We start from the raw sequence: 15142 nt of genomic DNA, 5'->3' as shown, positions 1-15142 counted from the left end.
AACTCAGCCTGGTTGTCATCAGCTGTTTTCCTCAGCGCAAAGATGGCACAACTTGGAGATGATACGGCACCAAACAGGTGGACTGTCATGCGAAACTCTGACACATCCTTCGTGAGATCTCCATCAGGCCACCACAAGAACCGCAGAAAGTCTCTGTCCTCCTCTGGAACTTTAACTTGATAGTACATTGCTTGCACATCGCCCATGAATGCCACAGATTCTTGCCGAAACCTCAGGAGGACTCCAATCAGTGTGTTATTAAAATTAGGACCTTGCAAGAGCTGTTCATTTAATGATGTTCCTTTAAATGACGCAGAACAATCAAACACCACTCGTAGACTTTGCTTCCTGGGATGGTATACTCCGTGGTGAGGAATGTACCAAACTTTGCCGCTACTTCCACTTAGCTGCTGGGTAGGTACTTTCTCTGCGTAACCTTTAAGTAACATTTCATTGACGTTATTACTGTACTCCTTAAAGAGGTGTTCATTCTGCAGGAACTTTCGTTTTAAACTTGTTAGCCTTTGTTTTGCAACAGAAAAGTTATTGGGCAGACGCACATCTTTCTTAAAAGGCAGCTTCAGTTGATAATGGTTGTCCTTGAGAGTTATAGACCTTTCCACAATATCCATGAACTTCTTGTCTTCCCTTGATAGCCCTTTCTCTTCTGTGACGCTTTCATTAAATTCATGATTATACTGATTATTCAGCATTTCCTCCAGCTTACGTACTGAAATCCTGTTAACTACAGCTGACCTACATTCAACGTTTGGACAGGAGTCCTCTCCATGCACGAGGCCATTAATGACCCATCCCAGCACTGTTCTTATAGCATATGGGCCATTCCCATGGCTATTGATAACCTCCCAAGGCTCCAACAACCTTGGCGCGTTGCTTCCAATCAACAGGTCAACATTAGCTTCTATCTTGGGAGATGTTAAACCTGATAAGTATCGCCATTTTGCCAGGGTTTCAGCAGTCACAATGTTATCTGTATTTACAGGCATTTTCTTTTGTGTTAGAGTTTGAGGAAGTTTATGGAAGACATTGCCATTAATACCAGACACTTCCAATCCTGTGAGTGAATATGCTGGCACCACCCTTTCTTGCCCCATGGTGCATAAGAGAAACTGGGTTCGTTTCCCAGTAAGGTGAAGCTTTTGCATGAGCTGTTCAGAGCAAAAAGTGGCAGAACTGCCAGGATCCAGGAATGCATATGTCAGTATTACCTGGTTGGATTTGGTACACTTAACTTGAACTGGCAAGATGGATAACAGACACTGATCCTTTCCGGCCCCTGTATGTCCACAAGTCTCAGCAGATGATGCGAGTGAGTTTGATTTAATGTCATTGTCGAATTGCGTAGAGGTACTTACTGTGGTCTTAGCAGCATGCTCTTTGTGTGCGCTGGCTATGTTGCTCTTGTTAATATGAAGTACAGTAGGATGGCTTTGGCTGCATGTTTTACAGATTAAACGATTCTCACAGTCCCGACTCATGTGTGAGGTACTCAAGCAGCCAAAGCAAAGATGTTTCTCCTTCAAAAAATTAATCTTGTCTCTGTGTTTCTTGTGTTTAAACTGTTGACAATGTTCTAATGAATGACTCTGAGAACAGTATACACAGGATGAAACAAATGCAGAGTTATGCCTAGATGAAACAGTCCTCAATCCTGTGTTACACTCAACTTTCACAGGTGCAATGGTAGTAGCAAAGCTTTTTCCTTTAGTTCTTTGTTCTGGAGGTAATCGTGGCCTATTAACAACTCTTTGTCCAGTTGTTCCAGATGGTGAGTCGCTAATATTTCCATACAATGGATCAGACAGAATTTGAACATTTCTTTCTATAACTTTCACCAAGTCTTTGACCAGAGCTCTGTTTCCTGTTGTTTCCAGTAAGTCATGTGCAGCAATCCTCCATTGTTCTCGAAGTTTAAATGGCAGCTTTAAGACGATTGCTCGTATGTTGCTTGGCATATCCAGCTCATGCATATATTGAAGTTCCTCCATAACATTGCAGCAGCCTCGCAAAAAGAGGGAGTAAGTCTGCAAAGCATTAACATCTTCATTCTTTATTGGAGCCCAGGATAAAGCCTTTTCAATGTACGCCATAGCAATCTTGTACTTACAGCCAAAGTGTTCCTGTACCAGCTGTTTTGCTTTATCATAGCCTAACTCGGGTGTCATATATAAACAACTACGAACAAGCTCCCTTGGTTGCCCCCTAGTAAACTGTTCCAAGTAGTACAGGCAGTCACTCTTGCTAGCCTTCTCTTCCACTCCTTGTTCAAAGGCCCTCATGAAGGAGACATATTGGAGGGGATCTCCATCGAACAAAGGGATATTTCTTGCTGGAAGGGATAATAGACGCTGTTGTTGAACAAGTGATGTCATGTCATTCTGCCTTTGCACCACTGAACCAGGTCCTCCTGTACGCCTTTGATTCATATTTGGCACGTTAAGTTGAGGGGATTGCTGATGTATATCTGTGGCAAGTCGAGTTATTTGCCTATTTGCACCAGAATTCTCCTTTGGTCTAGTAGTGAGCTGTTGACTAACTTGATGTAGGACGCCGGCTGAGGTTGGATGAGTTGTTAATGATGTCCACTCCTGGGTTTGTTGTGATTTACTTTGAGGTGCACAGTTAAATTCACTTGCCTCTGGATCCAGTTTGTGTGGAAGTGCTCGACTTCTCATTTCTTTCTCAAAATAAGAATTCATAGCATCAAGTGCATTATCGCGGCATAAATTATCAGAAGCTTCGAGCACAGACAGTCTAGCAGCGGATTCAGCTAACATAGTATCCAACTCCTGTTGCTCTAATTTTCTCCTTATCTGCTGCTCTTGCTCTTCCAGTGCATGCTTTTCCTTTAAAGCTGCTATACGAGCAAGCACTGCAGCCCTTTCTGCTTGTGCTTTAATTCGTATGGAAGAAGTAGTGCTTGATTTACTACCCACACTTTTCCCTGAACGTTTACTGGTTGCATTTGAAACACTATCCTCTGGATTAATACCATCACCAAACTGGCTACCAGCAGCACTAACGCTCACATTTTGACCAGTATTTGATAACCACAATTGCACCTTAGAAATGAGATCATTATTAACAATCATTTTGGCTTTAAACCACACATCATGCTTTTCTTGTTCAGTATCAGGTAACATACCCATCACAGATTCATGAACACACTTTGATTCATCACATACCTTAACAAGATCATCAAATACGCATTGAACTTGTACAGCATTTCCCTTTTCAATCAAACCATTCAACAGATTTCTTAGACTGGCTGCCTTATTCAGCTTAGTTTTCCTTTCATTTTGCAAACGTTCCAGTTTTTCAGCAAATGCTTTAGCAGTTAATTTTACAACACGTTTCTCTTTAAAGGTTTGCGCATCATTATTATGTTCAATAGTGTTCGCTTCAACGGATGGCTTGTCAAGCCTGTCCATCGTTTCAATCGTCTCCATAACCCAATTCACAATGAGCTCGCAACGCAGTAAGCAGAGTTCACAGCAAAGTACGACGTTAATTACCCGCCCCTTATGTCACCAATGCATTGGATTTTGCCCCGCGATTTGTGTACACACAGATTGAATGGCCATTCATTCCCTTGTAGCGCTACACATACCTTGCGTTGGGCGCCGTAAATCCAGCGAATATGTAGACCCTCAGCGTAGAACTCGCGTCGTACTGTGCTGATGAATGGCGTAGTAATCCAAATACGCATGAAGTAATTTCCAAAACGTAGAACACATACGCCGTAGCAGACTCAGTATGCCGATATCCTTGTGACTTCCATTCAGACACGACCAGCTTGAATCTTCCTCTGTTTGGCGTAGCTCCTCACAAGTCGACAACACGAAGCTATAGTTTTGACTTAGATGTAGGGGCTAAGCCTATTGCTTGAAGTCCCTGAGATGTTATTAGACAGGCACCCAGATGACGCACCTATTCCTTAACACGGTGACGTGTAAATGCAATGAACAGTCTTACTTGTTTTCCGTTGATGTTCGTATTTATTACAATTGCAAACTCCAATAGTTTACAGGTTTACTTCAAATGATTTTCTGTTGGTATACATTAAATACGGCCACGTATTGTGGCTTACACACCGACACACAAACCGTCACGTTAGAGCGTAAGTGAATACGTGTGGTCAAAACTGTTTGTGCTCCCACCGTCTAGCAACACCTGCTACCTGAATATTCGTTCCCACTTATAAAACCTATTTGCAGAGCACCACCTAGTGGAACGATAAACAATTGCCAGATGGCTACTACAGTCTATCTTGGAGGTAAAGTACGTCATAAAGTCATTACTGCTGTGCTTTTGGGAAATGTCTAAACCGTTTGCTGCTATATTTTTAGTTAATTTAACCACAGTATTGAACAAATACCTAGGGTTATGTTTGTTTTCTTCTAAGAGAGATGAAAAGTAATCCGATCTGGCAGTTTTTAATGCTTTCCTATAAGATAAATTACATTCACGCCAAGCAATACGAAAAACCTCTAGTTTTGTTTTCCTCCAGCTGCGTTCCATTTTTCGTGCTTTTCTCTTTAGGGCGCGGGTATGATCGTTATACCACGGTGTTAGACTGTTTTTCTTAATCTTTTTTAGGCGCACTGGAGCAACTGTATCTAAAGTGCTAGAAAAGAGAGAGTCCATAGTTTCTATTACATCATCAAGTTTTTCTGAGCTATTGGATATGCTGAGGAATTCAGATAAGTCAGGAAGATTACTTACAAAGCAGTCTTTTGTAGTAGAAGTGATGGTTCTACCGTATTTGTAGCAAGGAATTGAATTAACAGTTTTAGCTATCTGGATTATACAAGAGACTAGATAATGATCTGAGATATCATCGCTTTGCTGTAGAATTTCAACGCCATTAACATCAATTCCATGTGACAGTATTAAATCTAGAGTATGATTTCGGCAATGAGTAGGACCTGACACGTGTTGTCTAACCCCAATCGAGTTCAAAATATCTATAAATGCTGTTCCTAATGCATCTTTTTGATTATCAACATGGATGTTAAAATCACCCACTATTAAGACTTTATCTGCGGCCAGCACTAATTCGGATAGAAAATCAGCAAATTCTTTAATAAAGTCTGTATGGTGCCCTGGTGGCCTGTATACAGTAGCTAACACAAACGTCACAGGGGATTTATCATTAGTACTTGTTTCTCTGGATAATGCTATATGAAGCACCATAACTTCAAACGAGTTATAATTGAAGCCCGTTCTCTGAGAGACATTGAGAATACTGCTATAAATAGTAGAAACACCTCCTCCTTTACCTTTTAGACGCGGTTCATGTTTATAACAGTAATCTTGGGGGGTGGACTCGTTTAAAATAATGTAATCGTCTGGTTTTAGCCAGGTTTCTGTCAAACAGAGCACATCTAGGTTATGATCAGTGATCATATCATTTACAAAAAGTGCTTTCGTAGAAAGGGACCTGATATTCAATAAGCCAAGCTTTATCAATCGTTTCTCTGTATTATATATATTTTTTATTTGTTGAACATCAATTAAATTGTTGGTCTTGATTTGATTCAGGCGTTTTTTGTATTTTCTAGCTCGGGGAACAGACACAGTCTCTATAGAGTGATATCTAGGTGAAAGGGTCTCTATGTGCTGAGAATTAACTGATTTCTGTGACGTGAGGCGGCTAGCAGACGGTCGGTTTAGCCAGTCTGTCTGCTTCCTGACCTGGGCCCCAGTGAGTCAAGTGCAAACTCTAAGACTATGTGCCATATTTCTAGATAGAAGAGATGCTCCACATCCGGAGGGATGAAGACCATCTCTTTTCAACAGGTCAGGTCTGCCCCAAAAGCTTGTCCAATTGTCTATGAAACCTACGTTATTTCGCGGGCACCACTTTGACATCCAGCCATGGAGTGACCACAGTCTACTGTGAATCTCGTCACCACGGTAAGCCGGGAGGGGACCAGAGCATATTACAGTGTCTGACATCGTACTTGCAAGATCACACACCTCTTTAACATTATTTTTAGTGATCTCCGACTGGCGAAGTCGAACATCATTAGCGCCGACGTGAATAACAATCTTACTGAATTTACGTTTAGCATTAGCCAGCACTTTTAAATTTGCCAAGATGTCAGGCGCTCTGGCTCCCGGTAAACATTGGACTATGTTGGCTGGTGTCTCTATTTTCACGTTCCGTACAATAGAATCGCCAATTACTAGAGCACTTTCATCAGGTTTCTCAGTGGGTGCTTCACTGAGTGGGGAGAACCTGTTTGATGTTCTGATCGGAACGGAAGAGCGGTGTTTTGACCCGCGACTATGCCGCCTCACAGTCACCCAATTGCCCTGCTGCATGGGCGTTGTTACCGGAACCGAACAATGTACAGGGCTTTCTGAGCTAGTCACATCCAAAACCGTATCTAAGGCCCTCACATTCTTACTATCCTCCATTAAAGTTTGGATGCGTGACTCTAGTTCTGAAATCTTCTCTGTCAGCCTGACTATATTCCTGCATTTATCACATGTATAAGGCTCACTGCTGACAGAGATAGATAAGCTATACATGTGGCAAGCAGTGCAGACTACAATTGTAGGAGAAGAAGCCATTACTCACCGTGATTGTAGAATGATTTCAACTTACCAATGTTGTTAGAGTTCCTGAAGAACAGATCAGGGGGAGAAAAAACGGAACGGAACCGGCTAAAAGAGTACTAACGATATTAAACACGAGAAGTTACCGGTTAACCAAGTTAACCGGCCAGCGCAATGCTAAAAATAGTAAACAAGAGTTTAAAAGCGTGAATGGAGTGCGAGCGGCAAATTAACCTGCTATGGAATGCTAACGTGCTGCACTCGTGATTATAGAGTAAGGCGAACAATCAAATTAGTCAGATTAGTTTGATGGATAAGACCAGAAATTAAATTAAGCTATATCTATCAATTTAAAACGGCAGAATTAACAATAAGATAGAGAATCCAGTAGAAAATACAGTAGAAAAACGAAGCTGCAGAGAGCTAACGTTACAAACAAACAGACCACACTGCAGCGAGGCAAACAGGAAGCAGGGAAACAGCGAAACAGCGACACCCACAGGACAGGAGGACGTTGTGAAAGAACGTTGGAGTAAGGAAAGAGCAGTGACTCCCTTGGCATAAGTTTGGTATAACCACTTGTAGCCCAAACAAATTGAAGGGTACCTGCTGCCACCCTCACTGGACTTTGGGCCAAAAGGTTGACAAAATATTGATTTTGTATGTCGTGCAGTTGACAAATTTCTAATGCCTGCCTCAAAGGAACCTCACATTGTTGCACTATAGAGCTTCCCCCATACCGAGACCCAAACTTTTGCTTCAAAAGGTCATGACAATTCTGAATCACATTCATCCCAATCAAACCTGGAACCAATTTATTTCTCTCCCTTGTTTCAGAATCAGGTGAATCCTTCACTACCAATACCCCTTGCTTTAGGAGAGTCTGATCAAGGATTTTTAGATCTAGCTCTAAATAACCCACATATGGGATATCCAGGCCATTGGCTGCCTTTAACACCAGCCAACCACAATCCTTCAGTGCATCTGGGCCGTTATCCCTCATAAACTGTTTAAAAAAACTCTCAGTTACCATAGAGACCATAGAGCCAGTGTCAATCAAACAATTTACCTCTACACCCCCTATTTTTACAACTGTTACTGGACATGGGCCTACTAATTGTTTGAACATTTCAGTACCAGTCCCTTTCACAATTGAGCCAGATTGCCCCTGACTTACTGTGTGGCTCTCCACAGCAAGGGGTATTAGTTTAACCCCAACTGCTCAGGATTAGAATCAGATGCCTTTTCCAGAGAATGTCCTAGCTGCCCCCGTATTTGACTGGGGTTCACAATCTCTCTACAATAACGACCAATATGTCCCACCTTCTGACACTTAAAGCAAATAGGTTGACCTGACGAATCAAAGGAATACCATCTTTGTGACATTCCCTGTGGTGGCCTATTAAAGGGCTGTAAATTGGCCATTTTATCGGTTAGATCACTTAACTGCCGTTGTTGACTTTTCACTATTCCTAGCAGTTCCACCAACATTGGGTCTGAAATTTGTTTTGCAGACACTACTTCACTATCTACACTAAAATCATCAGACCCAAATGAGGTTCTGGAAACACTCAACCCATCCTCTGCCCACTCAACAGCTTCTTTACGGACATCCAGAAATGTTAGGTTTGGTCTCTGTCTAATCATTCTTTTCAACTCTCATAGTTTCATAAAACTACAGTTGAACCACAGATGTTACATGGACAATTTCAACAATGTCATTACTACCCTTCTCTGTCTTGACCGTGGTGGTACCCTTGCTGTCTATGCAGGGTCAGAAAGCTCTTGGATCAAAAATATCTTAAATTGTGTTCAGAAGATGAAAGGAGGTCTTACGGGTTTGGAACAACATGTGCATGAGTAATTAATGACAGAGTTTTCATTTTTAGGTGAACTAGCCCTATAAGTTGGTGGTACATCATAACTGTAATGTGCACTTCCTTTCAAAAGTTTGTCTTTGAAATAAGACGCTTCTGCTCACCGAGGCTGCATTTATTTATAAGTAAAAACAATAATATTGTAAAATATTATTACAATTTAACAGATTTTTAATTTCTAATTATCAATGTCTTATCATTATCAATTATCAAAAGTTAAAGGAAACATTTCTGTTTCAAATAAATGCTTTAAATGAAAAAAAAAAAAAAACTTTTTTTATTCATCAAAATATCCTCCTACAAAAGTAAACATCTAGAATTGAATCATTGCATTATTAATCTAGTTTCATTCAATCATTATCCAATCATGAATTTAAAACAGATTTTTAGTTTAAAAAGGAACCACAACAATAACGTTAGCATGGCTCACCGTAGAGATGAATACTTTCTGGCAGCCTGTAACAGAGTGAAAAACACGACGAAAAACGTTAGTTAGGACAAAGTAGTGTAACACTACTGAAATAAAAACTAAAAACAAACTCTGAACTAAGCTTTTTACTGCTCAGCGTCTAACGTTAGCTCGTCCCCTCAGAAAAACTACTGGAAACACAGTAATCCGCTAACGTTAGCTAAACAAGTTAACGTTATTTGGAAATGAGCCCAAGTCTCAAGTTGGCCTCAAAGCAAAGTCTTTTTACATGTACTACAGTGCACCAAGCGCCTTATTAGTTATAAAGTGTCACAGAATTAACAAAATAATATATTTTTTCCAATTTAACTCAAGTGAAAACTTACCTGAAAGCCACGGATGTCGCCGGAGGTGAAGCCATCTCTCTGTCGGGTTGCTAAGAGACGAATAACCGTACAAATTCAAACAGAAAAGTGCGGTATCGGCCTTCTGTCGTGAGCCAACTAAGAGCCGACGTTTGATGAGCTGGCAAAATAGAGCACTGACCGAATTACACCCGACTACACCTGGACGATCCTTTTTAGATCTAAAGTTTATGAGGCCGACGTTCTGCTCACGAGCCGATTATTTATCTTGACAGAAAGATTGGAACAAAAAAAAATAAATACAAACTCAATATCTATTACATTAAGAAGTTAATTTAAACAAGATATGCAATATTCATTGATTTCCTCAGAATATACACAAAATTCGAAGAATATATGTATTTTAGTAGACAAACAAGTATTTCCCTCATTCTCCAAACGACTATTGTGATCTTGAACAGATCAAATATGGAGAGTGAAATAAAGACTGGGACTCTGATGTAATATTCCAGTGTAATCTTCTTCATCTCAGTTGTTTGGTTGTGTGTTAAGAGTTAAATCAATCCTGTGGTGTGGTTCAGTTGGTGATGTGGTTTAATGTTCACTAGAAACACATCAGATCCTCACAACAACAACAACTCAATACTGCTGTCAATATCAGACTCCTGTTTTAATCAATGAATCTGTCAAAACTGCACAATCGATCTTTTATTTCCATTGTGTTTCTGCTTTGTTTGTTGTAATGAGAGGATTTGTGATTGTGCATCTGTACATCAGCAACAGACAGACACATAGCTAACTTAATATACAATTAAATAGAAGAACAATGTGTATTACATGTAAGAGAGATCATGTCAATGTTTTAATTTCACATTGTAGACTTGTTTTCTATCTTTGACACATTTAAGTGCTGCACTTGACAATCACATTTAAACATTTGAATCATTATGGATGAGTTTAATACAAATATTATTAAACTGAAGAGCCAGACAGACTCATCTGAGCGTCTTCCTCCTGTTTCAGCTTTCAATAAAACAAAAGCATCATTTGCTTGAATACTAAATCAACATGAATCATTCAGTATCACATGTTTCTAACACACATGCTGCATTATTTGATTGTAAAGTCTGAGTCTCTTCACCTGTATGGATCACATTCACACATTTATCACACATTTCTTTCTCCTCATAGACACAGTAGTGAAGCTCTTCTGTGGATCCTCACCTGATGTTCACTGCTCCTTTCATCAGGATCCAACAACTAGGATAGACAGCAGTTATCATATATCTTCACTGTAAGGTGAAACAAAAGAGAGAGAAAAATCAGTGTTCAGTTGAACAAATTGCAAATCAGTCACTACTTCAATTACAGTTCCTTTTAAAGTTAAAGTTACATTCACATGATCTTGCATAGATATTTCTAAAACAATATTTGTGTTTTAAATACATCTGAACTAGTGATGCGCGGGTTGGGGTTTTTTTCAACCCGCGGGTCCCGCAATTATGAAATTATTTGACCCGCCCTGCACCACAGTGTCTATTTTTACAACCCGCTCCGCACCCGCGACCATTAAATAGACATACTATGCATTGTAATGCAAATGAAAACAGCTTTTTTTTAGCCCGAAAGTGCTTGGAAACATCGCCCTTTAAACTGGCAACAACATACTGTACGATTATGAATATGAACCATAAATCAAATCATATTAATAACAAGATAATCAGTGGTGTAACGTTAGTGGTGCCGGAAGAAAAGTGGGTATATGCTTCATTTATGAATATCGATTTGAACTTTCTATTTGAACGCATTCGTTTTACTGGATCCTTGGACTGAAAGGTTTTACAGGTTCACTGGTTTAAGGAAGTTCTGATCATAAAAATCTGCTTCTTTTTATTTGTAAGGTATTGTTTTCTTTATTATGTACTGTTTAAAACGACTAGGGTGCGGGAGACGCATCGGGCGCAATAACCAAATACATTTCAAAGCAAGCCGGCACCACGGTCCTTACTCCTGACTGCATCATTGCTGTCTTTATTGTGTGTTTTTAGCGAATATTTACATTAATTCACATATGACTGGATGTGGTTGACTGTCATGATTTTGGCTAATGCAGGAAAATGCGCATCAGAGGAGATTTAAATACGCATAGCACCAGGCCTGCAGAGCTGAATGAGCGTTCGCTTGATGCTTTCGTGACGTGTTGATAACCTTATTAAAGAACTTAATAAAATAGATAAATAGATATTCCCAAATATGTAATATAGGCAATAAGGAATTGAACGCAACATACATTAATTTTTTATTTTACTTTGTTTTTAATGACCCGCCCCGCAAATAAAGTGACAATTTCTTCACCCGCCCCAACCCGACCCGCGCATCACTAATCTGAACATGATTTCCATTCATATGTTTGTCTGTTTGTGTGACTCCTGTTGAGACACTATAAAGAGAAACACACACTAATGAGTGAACGCCAAATATAATAAACCACAAGAACAAATACTAATGTGATTTTGCCTCAAAACTAAACCCTTTCAGTTAAATGTTCCTCTAGTTTCAACATTTGTATTGGTCTCAGTAAATAAGTGAAAGTAAAGTAAGTGTAAAGTAATGTGACGTGTTGCTTGTCAAAGTAAAAACACACAAGAGACAGAGACATTGATCATGTGATGCTGGACGGCTGTGAGCTGAAGCTGGAATCTGCACTGATTTTACCAGCGTTTTCCTCCAATCTGACCAAATCTATTTCAAACTGGAATGATTCACTATTACTGATGGCATTAATAAAGCAGCTGTTGTTGGATAAAGCTCTGACAGTCTGCTTTTGTTCTCTTTCCTCCTTTGTGTTCAACATTTTGATCAACTTTACATTTCATTCTGACACAAACCCTTTGAAATAAAGCTTGATGATCATTTGATCATCTCCTTTCACAAATATCTGAAAGTTAATATTTGTCCACATATCAGAGGAAATTGAAGATCTCTTTAATATCACAAAGTGAAGTTTACTCACATCAGTTTACAGTTTGAGTCTCGTAGCACATCAATGAGCCGCTGCTTTGAGTCTCCAATCATATTATAACTCAGATCAAGCTCTTTTAGAAACTGCAGTGCTTTTGTGTTTGTCAAAGACTGAGTTAAAGAACAAACATCTGTAATGTCACAGTTACGGAGACTAGAAAGAGACAAACAGAGGAAGAGAAGATCATCTTACAAACAAATCATTAAGGAGAAGAATTTGACACAAATATAATGTGAACCCATGAACCCACTCATCATGAGATATTGAGTAGAAAGTGTTTAGGTTTAAACTGTTGAAGTGATTTTCATCATTTTGATTCTTGTATGTGAATGTTACTGACCTCAATCTCTCCAGTTTACAGTGTGAATCCTTCAGTACGTCACATAAGTCATTCACTCCTGTGTTTGTGATTAAATTAAAGTTCAGGTCCAGTTCTCTCAGGTGTGATGGGTTTGATTTCAGAGCTGAAGTCAGGATGAGACACTGTTTCTCTGTAATACTGCATCCACACAGACTGAAGGCAGAAAGAGAAAGAACAATGACTCAGATCTATGATGATCATCAGCAAATGCTATACAGTCACTAATAAACCAGAAAGATCATGAAATCTTAATGATATGAAACAAACCAAGAGAGGAGTATTTGAGGACACTAGTTACAATCCAAGTCTGGATTTGTCCTCAATCAACAACTGCATTTTATTCATTTAGATTAATATATAGGATTAATGTAGACACAAAATAAAATTAAATTCATAATTGTAATGCAAGACAATCTGATACATTCATAAATTATTTAAGTTATTTTAGTGTACAATCTCTAAACACACATTTCTAATAAAAGCAGATTTAGTGAAAGTAGCATTAGTCCAATATAAATGTGACTGTCAGAATAATCTACTGTCATTTGTTACACTTGTTTTTATTCTGTTTTCACTTCTGTCTTGTTTCACAGCAAACATGTCAGATTTCAGCAAGTTTAATGCTCTTTCTAATACACATACAAACCCATGAACTAATAGTATTGCTGAATCTTTCTGATGATGGAGAAAAAGCAGAAGATGCAGCACTATAAATGATGTGACTTGAGTCTGTTGTCTTCAAATAATCTAAACAGTGAACTTTAATCTGACTGTAACTGCTGTACAGTATAATGATACTAACTCTAGTTTCTCCAGCTTGAATTGTGGGTTCATCAGTAGATCACTGAGGTTTTTCACTCCAGAGTCTCCTAGTTTATTCCCAGTCAGGTTCAGTTCTCTCAGGTGTGATGGGTTTGATTTCAGAGCTGAAGACACAGCAGAACAACCTTCATCTGACATTACACAGTTACTTAACCTACATTGACAGAAAGAGGGAGAGCAGAAAATAAGAAAATAAATTTACATAAATTAAAGGCAAATAAAACAGAGGAAAAAAGATCAACTTGTTTATTTAATCAGTTATTTTTCCTGAACCAATCAAACCAAAGCATGTTAACTGATCATTAACTGACAAACAACAAGACTGTGGTCAGCGCCGATAGCACACCGACATACAGCGCTGAATAACATTATAAATACACAACTAGATCAACAAGATCATCAAGACACACTTTAAGATGTGCTGAGAAAGCCGGACCAGAAAGTTTGAAAAAAGCAAGCTGCTAAAATGCTTTTAGTTGTTTTAGCATGATTAACAAGTTACTAGCATGTTTCTAGCGCAACTAATGTGTCACTAGCATGTTACTAGCAAAATGTTAGCATTATAAGCATGTCACTAACATTTTGTTAACATGATTAGCAATTAGTTATTAGCATGTTTCTAGCATGACTAGCCTGTCACTAGCACTTTGCTAACATGGTTAGCATTTCACTAGCATGTTGCTAGCATGAGTCTGAATGAGTTTCCATAGAGTCTACACAGAAGAGCAGTTTGATTGAGTCTCAAGGGATTGTGGGAGTTTTGTCAGTGTGAGTTTGAATAGTGTTGATCATTTGAAAATTCCCACAATGTAAGTCTATGGGATTATCAGTGGTGGAAAGAGTATTGAAAATGTATATTATATAATTTCCATGCTTTTCTCTTGCAGTTATAATCTAAAATTTTGAATACAGAAATATTAAATGAATGGGAAATTGAATCATTTCACTAGTAACTGAAACGATCTGCCAGCATGTGCCAGGAAGACACTGATTTAATGACTGAATCATATCATTAATTTGAACCGCTGGTTTTTATGAATGGGAAATTGAATCATTTCACTAGATTCCTTTAAAAACAGTTCATAAACATTGCTCATTCATAAACACTCAGCGTTTTAGACTTGTTTCAGACTACTTTTGACCACAAAATAGAGCAATAGGCGATAGTGTTATAGTCAGACAATGCAAGTCACTTAATAATAACTTCTTGTTTATGAAGCTGTTGTATTAAATCAATATCTCATTTACAAACTCCCTTAAAATTATTAAAAGCTGTTACTGATCTTGGTTCGCAATATCACAAAGCTGATTATAAATATTCTAATCAACGATGCTCGCTATACTGTACAATCAGTCTCTTATTTACACTCTCTCTACACTTTGTTTATGAAAGGATTCGTGAGATAGCCTATGTCCGTGATGATAGTTATTATTACTCTACGTTGCAAAAACACGTAGAAACCTTTGAAGCTCCGCTGAGCGCAAACACAATACAATATATATACAAACATAATACAATATACGCCCAGAGAGGAGCGTCGGCGGATACTAAAGAGAAAACCGAATTTCATTCAAACAAATTGATGTAAACTACACATTTGAGTTAAATCGATTTGTCGCCCAGCCCTAGTTCTAGTGATGATTATCTTATCAATGGCACGCCAGAAAAAAATAACTAAAAATAAATGGAGCATGTTT

At 38.8% G+C, this 15142-nt stretch overlaps 1 protein-coding gene across 1 annotated transcript in view; it reads right to left on the bottom strand.

Moving 5' to 3' along the window:
• LOC141337891 (NACHT, LRR and PYD domains-containing protein 3-like) overlaps window positions 1-15142 on the bottom strand; it is an 89221-nt gene that overhangs the window by 50983 nt on the left and 23096 nt on the right. Inside the window, exons 10-11 of the mRNA XM_073843467.1 lie at window positions 12602-12775; window positions 12253-12414 (exon numbers count right to left, since the gene is read on the bottom strand). Coding sequence (XP_073699568.1) covers window positions 12253-12414; window positions 12602-12775 — 336 coding nt within the window. The remainder of the gene's footprint in view (window positions 1-12252; window positions 12415-12601; window positions 12776-15142) is intronic.

The sequence above is a fragment of the Garra rufa genome, chromosome 7 (assembly GCF_049309525.1).
Source record: "Garra rufa chromosome 7, GarRuf1.0, whole genome shotgun sequence".
In the NCBI taxonomy this organism is placed as follows: Eukaryota; Metazoa; Chordata; class Actinopteri; order Cypriniformes; family Cyprinidae; genus Garra; species Garra rufa.
The sequence above is the reverse complement of the archived record's forward strand: the minus strand, read 5'-3'. Positions and strand labels throughout refer to the sequence as shown.